The sequence below is a fragment of the Protomyctophum parallelum genome (genome assembly GCF_964188405.1).
Source record: "Protomyctophum parallelum genome assembly, chromosome: 5".
Taxonomy (NCBI): Eukaryota; Metazoa; Chordata; class Actinopteri; order Myctophiformes; family Myctophidae; genus Protomyctophum; species Protomyctophum parallelum.
Window position 1 is genome coordinate 53312835 of NC_139702.1, and position 14200 is coordinate 53327034.

Consider the following 14200-nt stretch of genomic DNA (forward strand, 5'->3'; position numbering starts at 1 on the left):
AAAAAAAGTCAGTAAATGTCGCAAAGAAAATGCCTCACTGAATGAGGGGACTACTGAAACTACTGTTCAGGTTGCTATTTACCTTGAGTCCTAGAATCCGTAAAGACTGAAAAACTGGTGACTGACGAGTGACCGAGGAGGCCACTCCAGTGACCACTCGCAATGCCCATCACTGTCAATCTGAGGGGGAAAAATAAAAACAACAATCCATCCATTCTCAACTGCCTCACTGTGACCCATTAAAACCAGGAAAGCATCTGTGTAATTTTTGCTATAGCAACATTTCTTTCTTAAAACCATTAAGAATATTGGTTCTCAAAAGTAGCAGATATATAAGCTCACACGTCACTTTGTGACACACTTCCAGCTTGTAAGTGCTATTTTTGAAACATTTTGAAAATTCTGAATAATTTGGATTATTTTTTTTAACACATTTTTTTTCTTCTGGGGGACATTTTCAGATAGGGGTTACATATAATTACATATCATTTTGGGAGTTTGAGAATTGCTGATTTAGAAGGTATTTGTAGAATCGGCCTCAGGTATTAATGGGTTAAAAAAAATGAAAGGTCACTCTTAAAGTATGGTAAATGCCAAAACCATTACTACATACACAACCATTATAAGAGGCTAAGTAGACCTAAACCATGGCAGGAATTCACATCAGTTTAGCAGAGGTTATAACCCACACCCAAATGTCAGCATTTGCTTCTGTGTCCCTAAGGAATTTGAAGAAATAAAATAAAAATAAAAAAGCAGTTTTCCCATGTTGTGTCTGCAAAACGTTAAACAAAAACTAAAGCTCGATAGTCTCAGCTCTTAGAAACAGTTGGGCAATTCCGTACTGCCCTGAAGCCTGCTTAATTTGAGAACCCCTCAAAGACTTTTGCTTTGACTGCTGCACTTTACATGAACTAGGCTGAGCTGCTGAGGTGGCAAGAACAAAAACTAATGAAATCAGCGCCAGAAAGCCACAAAGAACATTATCTTTGAATGAAATTAAAAAAAGAAAATAAATTGCCATGGTCCTCGTCACTGATGCATAAGCATAACCAAGTGCTTGCTGAGAAATGGCAGAATGGTGTAATTTTCCACCTCATTTAAGTGTCATACTGTAGCTTAAGAGCTTATACGTGCAAAAACTAAAAGAACCTAAAAACAACAGAGAAACGTGGTGAAAATGTGCAGCAGAAGCACAGCCAAAGCAACCTTCATCCCCAGTGCCAAATATCAACCACATTCAACTCCCAATTAACCCTGTGAACCCTCCGACCCACTTCCTCTCAAGCTTCCACATGAATCACCTGTGACTGACAGGTACAAAGACAGAGGAAAGAGGGCTCAGAAATAAAGATTTACAAACCTTTCAATAAAACAAAAGAAAAACAGAGAGATGGGAAAACGTGAAGGCAACTTGGCGCCCTGGTCTCTCTTAGGGCTGCTTTAAACTATGTGTGGCTTTGTGTTTACTGATGACACAAATCAGAACAGGGTGAAATTAGAGAGCCAGTTTGCTGAACTTCAGGAAGGCTGGCGTCCTTTCGATATTCGTCCTCATCTTCATTAGTCTTTAATCCTGCCGCCATCTCCCTCACTGACAAAGCGCTTCCGCCCTCTAGTGGAAAAATGGAAAAAAAAACTGTTAAGTGGCAGACAGACATTTCTGAGCATAAAATTGCTAAATAAAGGCCCAATCAGTGGAAAAAAAACAAACATAATGGATAGCCCCACAACCAAAACAGATTTTCTGTATTTTGTGCCTGTAATAGGTTTGTTTAGGTAGTTTGTAAAAATTGACAGACCTTTAATCTTTTCTTTTAATGCAATAATAGACAAAAATTGAACATATAAATGTTTCAATCAACCGATCAATCTTTTGCAGAATGTAAATATAGCCCCATTTTCAAAACATCCCTGGGATGGACCTTTAAAAAGGAAATGGCAATATGTTTTGGTGTTTGGCCAGCAATAGTGAATTAAGTTCATGTTTATAATAATAGGTCAATTCTAGTTGGTATGAAAAATATATTCACCATGTCCTTGACCTACAGTATACTATGTATATACAAGTATATCTTGTAATATGTGTCCATCTGTGTCTTTCAGCATTCATCATATCAGCAATATTGTAAATACTTTGATCAAGGCTCCAACCTGGAGGGACAGGTATCTCTCAGCTGTTTGGTGATAACAGACTCCTGGTAACAGAGGTCCACAAACGTCTCCATGATGGAGTGAGCGTGAGGTACATCTACGTTGATCTCTGGGAGTTCATCGTACACACGCTGGAAGCCCTGGAGCACAAACAATCAGATATATGCATGTAAGACATACAGTATGAATATGAACAGGGAAATATAATGTACATTTATAGATTGTAGATGTGGATACATTCTTATGTACGTTTAATTTCAATACCAATTGTATTGTCAAATTATATATTTATTCATCTCCTTTCTGTTGGCGTTTTATTTCATTGACTAGACAGACACGGCCTATTCGGAAATTATGCAATTTGGGAAAGAAATGCATGCCATCCTGTTATGCAATAACCATTATACCTGTGAGTACCCGCTGTAACTGTCTGTCTGTGACCCTTTTATGCCCATATAATATGGAGATCTCTGTATCAGTCTGCCAAAAATACGCAGACTATGTCCCTTCCCAGAATGGGACGAGGACGGGAAGGGACGAGGTCAGTGCAGGGCATCAGTAATCAGCAGAGACAGAAAGAAGTGTTAGTGCTCTCATGTCACATGTCCAGGGGATCTCCTCCAGGGTTTAAAAAAAAACAGCTAGTCGGGTGGAAACCTCAAGTGTCCATCTGCATCGTGTCGCATTTTGAGCTTGTATATCTGCTACTTTTGATACTTGTCCATACAGTATGTAGTATGATCAAGTAGGGTATTCATTTACAGAAAAACACAAAAAAATAGAATATGGCAGCAACAATAAATGAATAATTTAAATTAAAATCCAATAAGCGTTCAAGAACAATTTAACACACATCTCTTTATTTTAGAGCTGAGCCAAGGACAGGGAAATAATTTAGAAAAGAAAGGGCTCACAACTTGCTTTTAATCTTCCAAACTTTATTGTGACACAATGTTTTGACTGTCTCAGTCTTCTTCAGTTAAGAGGCCTGGGCCGTGGCTCAGCGGTCCAGGCACCTTGGCCGGTAGCCCGAGCCTGGCAGTGTGCCGTGGGTTCGACTCCCGATCCCGACGGCCCTGCATGTCACTCCCCCATCTCTCTCCCCCATTTCCTGTCAGCCTACTGTCTGTCTCTCTCTAAAGAGAAAAATCACACCTGTGTGAACTGAGTGGTGCAACTCCCCTCTCCCCTGCCTCTCTCTCTCTCTGTAATTAGCAGGCAACAGTACAACACTCTCTCTCTCTGTTTCTGGCACAGCGCCACTTTTGCCCCGCCCCCTACTGGTACTCTTAACCCATTCTGACCTGAGATCAGATTCATACGAGGTTTCCGCCGGACACACACTGGTCCTGATGAACCCATTCTGACCTGAGATCAGATTCTAAAAATGTCAGTCGCTCTTCGATTTTTCAAAAATAGCAGACCTACAAGCTCGTATCGCGCCACTCGGTGGCGCGATATGAGCTTGTAGATCTGCTATTTTTCAATAGCTAAAGCATAACATGATGCCGACACCAAAATGGGTGCCCGGTCAGAATGGGTTAAACATAGTCAATAGGTTAGGACATAGTCACATACAGTAGGTTAGGACATTGCTGTTCTTTGGAGTGGTTGCACCACTCAAAAATATAAAATAAAGGCGAAAGCCGCAAAAAACATTTAGGAAAAAAAAAAAAGTGAAAAGATAGTGAAGGTTGAATTGTTGTCACAATAAAGCCTGATTAAGACTTTGTCATAAGACAATATCACACATCTAAAACAGCAGACATACCACATGCTATTTTCGCATTTGATAGTCATGTGACAGAAAATACATTTGGCTTAACCACTTTCAACCTGGCTATTTTCGTTATGTCATCATTGTCAAGATCTTTCACAATTCCTCAAACACCTTTCAAATGTTTGAATTTGTGAGCTTGCAGATCAGCTATTTTAGTTTATTTCCGTTAGTTTTTTAAGACATTTTGCCATTTGGAGATGGTTGGAATTGAACAGGTTGGGAACCCGTGTATCAACTGGTTGAGCCACCAAGCACCCCAAGAACAGAATGTTCTAGAGCGGCACTGACCCGGTTCATCTGGTCCACAGTGATGATGCCACTCTTTCCGAAGGTCTGAAGCAGCTTTACCATCATATGGACGGCTGTGTCTCCTTGAGACTCCAGGACCATCACCACAGCCTGTCAAATAAACACATCCACAACTTGACTTTAGTTTTTCCCACAATAGGGCATTATGCAATTCTGATTTTATAGAGGGTATGCACGTGACATCATCATCAAACCCGGAGGTTATGCAGGAATGAGTGTCAAAAAACTACTTTCTGGCCTTGACAGCCCATACATCCAAACAGAAAAGTTGTATTTGATTGCATTCAACGACCTCGATTTGCCCTTCACTTTATGCATACCCTCTATTCTCGAGTTTCATAAATGTGTCTTGACATGACCCATGGTACGTGTGCTATGTGCAACTCTGATGTCTTTCTTTTCAAATTCAATAAAAATAAAAATAAAGGGTAGAGTTGTTCCGATACTGGTATCGGTTACTCGATTATTACACCCTCAAGTAGTCAAGTAGCCCGATACTTTGACCAGAGTACCAAAACATCCAATTGACACTAGGCTGAACGAAGGCAACCGGAGCAAGTCTGACTCAACACTGCAGCAAATCACCAAAAACAGCCGATCTACAAGCATAAATGACAACTGACAAGTGTAGATCGGAGATCCATCTGCATCTATGAGAAAAAGGGGGTCAAATAAGTGGTTACTCAACAAAAATAAAGTACTCATATCGGTAGTCTGTATCAGTGAGTACTAAAAATTAAGTACTTGTACTCTGTCTAAAAAAATAAATAAAAGAAAAAGTGATCATAACATTAAAGTGTAAATATTTAATCAACTTTGTTTTACCATAAGGTGGCAGTGCTGCATCTTGGTTTGTTATAGAGAGCGCCGCAGTCCCGCCCCTTTCAGAACGAGGGCACCAGAAAATAATTTCCCATTCATTTTTCCATTAGAAGTTTCAAACAGTATTTATTTAAAGACCTGTAAGCTTCAGACAAAGCCAACAGCCGAGTTTACAAATCATGACAATAAAAAAAAAAAATTAAGTCGAACAAATAATTAGAAAGAGGACAAACTAAAAAATAGTGTGCAGTGTTGTACCCTGCCCTTCTTTCTAATTATTTGTTCGGCCCCAAAAAAAATTGTTTATAGTCATGATTTGTCAACTCTGGCTGTTGGCTTTGTCTGGGGCTTACAGGTCTTTAACCCATTTAGACCAGAGTTAAAAACGTTCACTTTGAAAGAATATATATTCAAAGATTTGCGACACATTTTTACGATTTTTCAAAAATAGCAGACCTACAAAAATAAAAAATAAAATAGAATAAAAACAGCTTATAGCGCGCCATGAGCTATTTTTCAATAGCTAAATTATAACAATGTTTAAAACACCAAAAGGGGTTCCCGCACAAAATGGGTTAAATAAATACGTTTTGAAACATCTAATGGAAAAATGAATGGAATAATCTCTTCCGGTGCCCTCGCAGGGTGCGGGACTGCGACGCTCTATAGGCTCTGTGCATAACTGTGGTCCAGAGCTTCAGAAGATGGCATACAAACACTTGTGTGGTTCATTTTCCCATAACTTCGTTCGGAAAAGACATTATGAAGATGTCATATATGTCTTGCTTGTTCAAATCTGCTGCTGAGCCAAACAAACAAATCGATTATTAAACAAAATGGGAAACATGTATCCCACGTTCTGTAAACCCGGGACTACAGTAATGCACACAGCATATTGTGCAAAGTCCCTAGAAAGGTAATGAAAAATGGCCCCAAAGAGTTGGTTGAGCAAAATACATACAATCACCTTACACTGATCTGAATAAGTTATGGAGGTCCACGTCATTAACCAGTATGTCAGGCATACATTGAGGGCCAGTTGGATACAATATATACACAGGACTAAACAAATAACATAAGGGCTATTTTAATATAAAAAGAATTGTACAGGAGGAAGACTGGGGTCAAACCTCATACACCAACTCATGGTGGAAGTGTGGCACCTCCAAGTCATGTAGACAACGTTCTGCTTCCGACAGAACGCCTGATATCAGGTACTCCTTCAGCAGGAGATGTATCTGAAACACAGAATACAAACAAATGTATACACAAAAGTGTGTTAAAGTTGAGTTAAAGTGCATTTTCTTTAAATAATACCAGTAATAAGCCCTGAGGTGCACGCATCCGCCTGGGTGACGGCAGACTTATCCATCTATAAATGCACCATGTCATGCACTGTCTGTACGTACGGCAGTAATGCACGTACATCTGTAATCCACGTAACTTGAGAACAGTTAGCCCCACCGACTTCAAATTTGACACTCATTCCAGAAGTTTATGGGGGAAGGAGAGGAGTCTGAACCAACAGGGTCTGTCAAGAGTCTCATCATGACCCCACAAACACACACACACAGGGTGGCAGCAGCAACGTTCATATTAAGTTCCTGTGTGCAGTGCCTGCACTCAAACGTTAATGTTCATCATGCGTGACATGATGAAAGCATTTGTTTTCACATTGGTACGTCAGGAAATTAGTCTTCATTAGAGACATTACTCAGTGCATTCATGGAGGAAAAAATAAAAACAACATTCAAATGGCAAATTGTATTCCACTTCCGAATTTCCTTCTTACACGACTTTTTCTCTCAACATGTTTGAGGCATGAAGTCTGTGCACCAAACTCTGGATATAGTTTGCAGCAACAATGTTAAACAAACCGGGAACACATTGTGCTACTGTAGTTGAACTGAACAAATTTCCTGTTCATTTCTTTTATACATTTTTATCCACTATGATTTACACAATGGAATTTTGAACAGACCAGAGCATTTCAGTAAAGGAAATCAGCCTATAATGTCCGTCGAGTGCAATCTCCTATGGAATTTTCTTGGAGCACTGTACTGAATGGCAACTTGGCAAGAGGTGCAAATGTGCACATGGATGCACACGCCTCAGCTGGGAGGAGCCACAACATAGCCCACCTCAATATCAAACCCTGTCCCAACCACACCATAACTTCCAAGAAATAGTCTGTTCTCCAAAAGCCCACGCTCTACAGCCACTTACACAGATAAATGCACAATGTTGCGATTGTGATTAAAAAAAAAAAAAAAATCACACCCGTGTGAAGTGAGGGGCGCTCTTATCGTCTTACAGTGATGATGTAAAACAAAACTGTGACAAAACAAACATTAAACCTGTATATAGGAGCTTGTGATATCTTGCGATTTTTTTCAAAATCAGATGGGGGCCCCCCCACGTCGCTATTTTTTTAAGAATGAAAGGGCACATAATGTGTTAATATAGTAGCGCCCTTCACTTCACACGGGTGTGATTTTTCTTCTTCTTCTTGGGTGTGGTAATGAACTAAAGAAGAAGACCTGAAAGAAATACAGCCAAGCCATAATTGGGATGGCTTTAATGTTACTGCCCTTTTTAAGCAGAGCCACAGTATAATTTCAAGCCACTCAATGGAACCTTCAAACAGGCTATAACCCAAGCTTTCCCTTTTCATAATTTGAAAAAGGAGAGTGGGCAGTCTACTCGCCAGTTAATATGTACCTTTCTTTAAATGAGAACAGCAGAGAAACCGTATGGGAAGCCAGGAGAGGGCCCGGAAAGAATTAGACCCTGTGCTAGCATGGGTGTATTGTATACATGCGAGTGCAGAAGGGGGGGGGGGGCTCAAGTATCACTACTCAACGCTTGGGTGGTGCAGGGGAAATATTACCTGCCCACCACCAGAGTCTACATGTTTGAATTCACTGCATCCGGCCTGCTGAGCCTCTAAAAACGAACACAACTGGCCTTGTTCATGAGAAAGAAGGCAGGCCGGAGAGTGATATTTGTAAGTGCACGTACTAGAAGATAGGGCAGTGTCTTTCAGCATTGAATGGGAGGACGGAGGCAGATACAGCAGCAGTAGCAAGCAGTGGTGGGAATTAATAACCTACAATGACTTTTTATTTATCACCATTCATTCATTATCCCTTGTGTAGTAGTAGACTGTACAGTCAAGTCTAGCTTGTCTTCCATTTTTTCTTCTTTTTGGTAATGTAAATACCACAACAGTTCTTAGAACACGGTTCTAAGAACCCAAGCCCGAAAAATAGTTAAATATTCAACTTCTAGCTGTGCTTCAAGCATGATTTTCAATAGTTGCTTAGCAACGAGAGCTGTGGCCAGTACTTCCCACGGGCATCTGTTAGTGCTGTTGGCTAAAATCAAACTAACTTGTGAGGCTAAGGGATGCTGTGGGTCCTGCTCTGGTTTTCAACTCAATTTAACAGAATATAGGAGGAAAATAATAGAAAGCCTGACAGTGAAACATTAACCGTTTTTTTAAGTTAAATTAACACTCCAGATCTGTGCATAGGATACAGAATGGGTGAGATCAAAGAGAGCAGTGAAGAATAACCAAGCTCACTAAAGCCCCAATGCAAGCCCACTCTGCTCTGCCTAGAGGGGCGGTTACATACAGCCAAGCAGGAAATCAAAACTGGACCGTGGTACGAGTTCTTCAGAGGGCTTATGTAACATTCCAGATTAGCAGGGTGAGATCACACTTTCTTTCCTAAACATAGTGTACACAAACGCATGCTATAATGCATGTACAACACACACAGCAACAGAAATGTACACAAACAAAGCATTATCTTTACAGCACGTACACATTACATTAACATGCTAAACCCAACTGTCTCTTCCAGGGAACAGCAATCCCACACAAAGCCATGCTAAGAGAGATCACGTCTCATCGGGGGTGTGGGGGCGTGTCATGAACATGAGTGTGGTTTGGCATTTGTTTGCGCAATGGTAAAAACACAGAAGCACACTGATAAATAAGTTGTCATTACAATATGCAACTTTCTGATGCTAACATTTGATATGGATTTCCAACGTCTCCCTGCACAACAACCAGTAAGACGCCCTGAGGGCGAGAAGCGTGGACACATCCGCCTGGGTGACGCAGACATTGGTTGATCTGACATGGGGGGGTCAGATCAACATATGGAATGAATTCTGCACTGACCATATATGGAGTGTACAGGGTTTGATGAGGTCTGGCCATATATGGAGTGTGTCTTGAGTGTACAGGTTTTGATGAGGTCAGATCAACATATGGAATGTCATAACAGGTCAGCTCCATATATGGAGATCTAAGGGTGGCAGCGGGGCAGTGTCTTGAGAGTACAGGGTCTGATGAGGGCCCAGGTAGCGCCGGCAGCACTAATAATTTGGTGCGGGTCCGTCTCGAGTTTGAAAGGACAGGTATCAGTCAAATGGAGAGATCGAAGAAGAAGGACGGGTGGAGGAAGTTCAACATAATGGAATGTCGGAACAGGTCAGCTCCAAATATGGAGATCTAAGGGTTTGCGGTAGAGTTCCTGGCCAGCTCCATATATGCAGATCTAGGTGATGATCCAGCCTTCTCCATGTAGGGTTTGATGAGGTCAGTGTCATCGTGATCTTCATGTATGGAGACGGCCATATATGGAGTGTGTCACGAAGCATGACGGACTGATGACCATATGGTGGCGTGACATGTCACGAGGCGTGATGACAACCATAATATATGGACAGATCGACTGACGGACGGACGGACTGACAGGTTTTCATAGTAATCTGCGACCTATGGTCACAATCAAATGAAAAGCAAGAATTAAACCCCCAGCAAGTTGCAAGACCAGCTGCACAAAGCACACATTAGGTCATGACCGGACTTCCGTACCGACAGATATCGGTCCCTCCTTTTTCAAATACAAATTCTCAGAGGGGAAGGTTGCTCTGCCAACACAGCAAGCAAGCACAGGGCTGGCCTGTGGCTCTTTACCCAGTGTGCGCGTCTGTTTATGTTATGTAAGAGCAGAGAAAGGCTGGTTTGCAGGTAGTACTACATGGTGATCTTTATCTGAACATTGGCCCATCACCGTCACACATTCTTCCATCCTTTCACAATATGGAAGCACATGGATTGCATATTGTACTGTGTATTGCAATTATTCAATAGAAATATGATTTTCTTTTAGTTAAAGGACCACTTCACCACTTTTCAACCCATCTTCATATAATAGGTCCTCACTAATAATCATGAAGAAATGGCACGATTTTCTTCTACTCAGTCTGTGTCTCATAGGAGGGCTGTGGGCAGTTTAGAAACCGTCTTCCAGTGACATCATCATTAGGCAGATTATTTTTTAAACAAGCTTTTCTTTTACAAAAAGGTTTAGATTTTCATTATCGTGAGAACGATGGCTTCCATGTTCGCATTGCAACTTTTCAGGACTAGAAAGCCTGCAGTTTCTATTAGCTTGTATTCCCCATCGATGATGTCACTGGAAGACGGTTTCTGACCTGCCCACAGCCCTCCTATGAGACACAGACAGAGTAGAAATAAATTGCGCCATTTTGTCATGATTATTAGTGAGGACCTATTATATGAAGATAGGTTGAAAAGTGGTGAAGTGGTCCTTTAACATTCTATAAATGGACTGCATTTATATAGCAATTTACGTGAAATATTTCACGGACTTTCCTACTAGGCTGAGGAATATATCCCACCCTTTTCACATTGGCCTGTTATAGCGCCACCAACAGGTGGATTTTTGCAAAACACATTTTTGGAACAAAATGCCTCAAATCATCCAATTGCCATCCAAGGCATAAGAAGAAATGGCACCCTTTTCACATTGGCCTATTATAGCGCCACCAGGAGGCCACAACCTGACCTGCCCTGGTGGAGGACCTGTGCCCCGAGGGGCACTTTATCTAGTTTGTTTATAAATCTCTACATGGGCCCCTCATACTTATCTGACCTCTTGGATGATTATACTCCAGCGAGACCCTTGAGGTCTGCCCGGCCAGCTGCTTTTGACTGTTCCCCCCATCCAGATTTAAGCTCTAGAGGTGGCAGTCGAGACTGACCACTGAGCCACACTATACAGTATAGCTTTGTTTAACCCATTCTGACCGGGCACCCATTTTGGTGTTAGCATCATGTTATGCTTTAGCTATTATAAAATAGCAGATCTACAAGCTCATATCGCGCCACCGAGTGGCGCGATACGAGCTTGTAGGTCTGCTATTTTTGAAAAATCGAATAACGACTGACATAGAAACATAGCTTTTTCAGAAAACTGTCAGGATGTAGAAGACGTTTATAGAATCTGATCTCAGGTCAGAATGGGTTAAATGTTATGATCTATAGTGTTATGCCCAATGTGGTTGGAGCTTACCTCTTTGACAAGGTGTTTGACAGGTCTGAGGCCGCCCCCCACGCCCCACACGTTGTCTAGCCTGACGATCTCCTTCTTCATGGAGAGGAGCACAGCGGCACGGTCCAGCGCCGCTCTGCAGTGAGAGAGAGAACATACACCATGGACAATTGTTTCTGTAAACATTGATGAAGGCATGGTGAACCTAAAGCAGGGGTTTTTAACCGATTATGAACCAGGGACCACCACCCTGACTGAGAATCAACCTGGGGACCACTGTTGTGTTGGGAGGAGGGGGATATGGGGGGAAATTAACCTTCCATATTAAGTATACAAGATAAACAGTTACTTGTGAACTTACAAATGTATAACACTTTGTCACACACCGTACATTGGCCCTTGGCTCGTACGGGTGACAGGACAGAATTATTATATACCCAGTTACCCGTGTAACGTATATAATATACAGTATAACTATCACACACCGTATACTGGCCCTTGGCTCATACGGGTGATAGAACACAGACAACAGTCAACTGTGCAACATATAAACATACAAGGCTGTATCGTACACCGTACACTGGCCCTTGGCTCGTACGGGTGACGCGACAGAAGTTATTATATGCCCAGTTACCCGTGCAACGTATAAAATATACGCTATATCACACAACGTATATTGGCCCTTGGCTCATACTGGTGACAGCCCAGAAATTATTATATTCACAGACACCTGCGTGCGTATAGAATATACAATGCAGACTATATCACACACCGTATATAGGCCCACGGCTCATACGGGTGACAGCACAGAAAGAGTTAAATATACTGCTATGTTAACACAACAATATCTGTACAATATAGTCACTTGTGCAACGTATTATACTATACAGAACCTTATCACACACCGTTCAGTAGCCCGTGGCTTTATACGGGTGATAGGACAGAAATCAATATTACTCAACTTACTTGTGTAACATATAATAATAATATACAAAGTTTTAAATGCGCACCGTGTGTTAGCCCTCGGCTTACACGGGCGATTACAATATACACTGCACTTGTGTAAAATAATATAATGGAAAGCCTTATCACACACCGTTTATTAGCCTGTGGCATTATACGAAGGGACAAAACAGGGCAAAATAACAGGTATAGTGCTTGTGCAACTGACTTAATGCTTCATGTAATGTTAGTACTCCAGCCAACTGAGTGAAATCAGCTGTGTGCTTGGTGTACTGCGCAAAGCTGAACGGTCGATTTAATGCTCGCCTATTCTGTTGGATTTAAACCACCACAGCTCCCATGGAGAGCGAGTTAAAGTAACAAGACGGGGAAGTGGAGAACGCGCGGCGTTTCCTTCTTTCCCTGGGAGACGGGCTAGCTGCCCAGGGGGCTAGCGAGACGCGCTCCGCAGCCGTCTAGGGAAGGCGTTCGTTCCCGAAGTGAGCCGTGAGGGACAGGCAAAGCAGACAGACCGTCAGACAAACGAAAGACACCTAACAAGGGCAACCTCTTGACGCCGTAGCACGAGCGACCGGCTCGTGCCACCGTAGCACGGTGGTGTTTTTAGCTTTAGCTTCAAACACACTGATACAAAGAAGGCAACTCAGAGAGGGGCCAAGCTGGCTGCTCAAAGGGAGTTATACCTTCTTACGGTAAATACTTGCCTTTAGTCCTTACCAACCGACGACGCCGAGGAAAGGAAAGAGGAAGGGGAAATGACGTGTGCGGGCAAAGTACCCTCGGGAGGCGGTGCCTCACTCACACGTCATTTTCCCGTGTCTTTTAGCACGGGATCATCGGTAAGTCCGCTCGACGCTCCGCCTGGCGGACGGAACTATCATATATTGGAGTGATCCAATATAGCGCTACATAACCTTTATCCCTAAACTTTTTTTTCTCCATATTTTACTATCTTGAAGCAGATCTACATCCATACATTATGGCTATTATCGGCTATTTGAACCATTTTAATAATAGTAATATATATATATATATATAGTAAAAATTGAAAATACGTGCAAGATATAGCACATGATGACATGATTATATGGGCACATTTCGTAATAATGATGACTCAATCAGGCAAGCTGGTACACTTCACCCCTCTTGAGATTCTAACTGCCTTTTCTATGGAATTTCTTAACCTCAGACTTCCCAGTAATTCTGATAACATTGACACACGTCTTCCACGGAACAGTGAGTGCACAGACGTTTAGTGCACTGTTCCGTGGAAGAAAATACAAAATCTACACTTTGCTACATTACTAAATGCATGTTCAGGGACCACATGCAATACCTCCACGGACCACCAGTGGTCCACGGACCACCTGTTGAAAACCCCTGACCTAAAGGATTGGTTTTTACTTGCATTGGAGGCAGAGTGAATTCATCATAATTTTGGGGGTTTAAACTCAGGATGTTCTAATACTTCTGATTGCAAAACTCCCAATTTTGTAATCTGCATTTGCAAGATTGTGAATGAAATATAAATATAGAAATATAAATCTTTTAAACTTCATTATTCAGTTCAACATGCCAGTTCAACATGGCCCGCCATTAAATTGCAATCTTAGGGAAGTTTGCAAAACAACTTTAAGTCTCAAATTTGCATCAATCTACTTGTGCTCACCTAGCGTAGTCACAGTCCACTTTGCCCTTGTAACGGTCCAAGAATGACATGGGGAGGGCATGGTCTGCTATAGCTCTGGCAATAAACTGACCCAACATCTGAGGATGACAGAAGGGAAAAGTTAATTTG

At 41.8% G+C, this 14200-nt stretch overlaps 1 protein-coding gene across 1 annotated transcript in view; it reads right to left on the reverse strand.

Moving 5' to 3' along the window:
- Positions 1-746: 746 nt before the first annotated feature.
- The window catches only part of pdcd4a (programmed cell death 4a), a 30607-nt gene continuing 17153 nt past the window's right edge, over positions 747-14200 (reverse strand). The window contains exons 6-11 of the mRNA XM_083765903.1: positions 14072-14169; positions 11461-11575; positions 6196-6303; positions 4223-4333; positions 2155-2294; positions 747-1615 (exon numbers count right to left, since the gene is read on the reverse strand). Of these exons, the coding sequence (XP_083622029.1) occupies positions 1564-1615; positions 2155-2294; positions 4223-4333; positions 6196-6303; positions 11461-11575; positions 14072-14169 (624 nt within the window). The 3' untranslated portion in view covers positions 747-1563. The remainder of the gene's footprint in view (positions 1616-2154; positions 2295-4222; positions 4334-6195; positions 6304-11460; positions 11576-14071; positions 14170-14200) is intronic.